This window comes from Penaeus monodon, chromosome 25 (genome assembly GCF_015228065.2).
Source record: "Penaeus monodon isolate SGIC_2016 chromosome 25, NSTDA_Pmon_1, whole genome shotgun sequence".
Classification (NCBI taxonomy): Eukaryota; Metazoa; Arthropoda; class Malacostraca; order Decapoda; family Penaeidae; genus Penaeus; species Penaeus monodon.
In genome coordinates this window covers 2305331-2305699 of record NC_051410.1, presented here as the reverse complement: position 1 = coordinate 2305699, position 369 = coordinate 2305331, and the positions used below count along the sequence as shown (strand labels likewise).

General features: G+C 37.7%; 1 protein-coding gene across 2 annotated transcripts in view; it reads right to left on the bottom strand.

The window, feature by feature from the left end:
• Positions 1-163, bottom strand: part of LOC119589427 (34 kDa spicule matrix protein-like) — a 2184-nt gene extending 2021 nt beyond the window's left edge. The window contains exon 1 of one of the 2 annotated variants that reach the window (XM_037938034.1): positions 105-163. In XM_037938034.1, coding sequence (XP_037793962.1) covers positions 105-116 — 12 coding nt within the window. In that variant the 5' untranslated portion in view covers positions 117-163. The remainder of the gene's footprint in view (positions 1-104) is intronic. The other variant, XM_037938036.1, reaches the window with a different exon arrangement.
• Positions 164-369: the final 206 nt, after the last annotated feature.

The window sequence follows — 369 nt, the reverse complement described above, 5'->3', positions numbered from 1 at the left end:
GCAACATATTAACTACATCTATCCATCATATAATTTGCTGTTTTAAAAATCATAATAAACAATACTATTTAAACAGCCTAGAAAAAAAAATCTTATCTACTTACTTTCACGTTCATCTTGAGGTAGGCCTAGGTTGCACAGAGGTTGCAGTAAAATGACGAGGCTGTGGTGACCGCCGGGCCCTTTTATACCAGCCGACGAAACGTTGATAAATGGTTTCATTATTTTAGGACAAGTGAAGATCCGGCTTCGGATGTAAACAACCTCGGAATCAGGAGCGCTTCGAGGGACTTCGTTAAGGCTCAGTGAATTCGTAATCTTTCTATTTGTTTTGTAATATATGTACGCACATATATATAGAACAGTTAG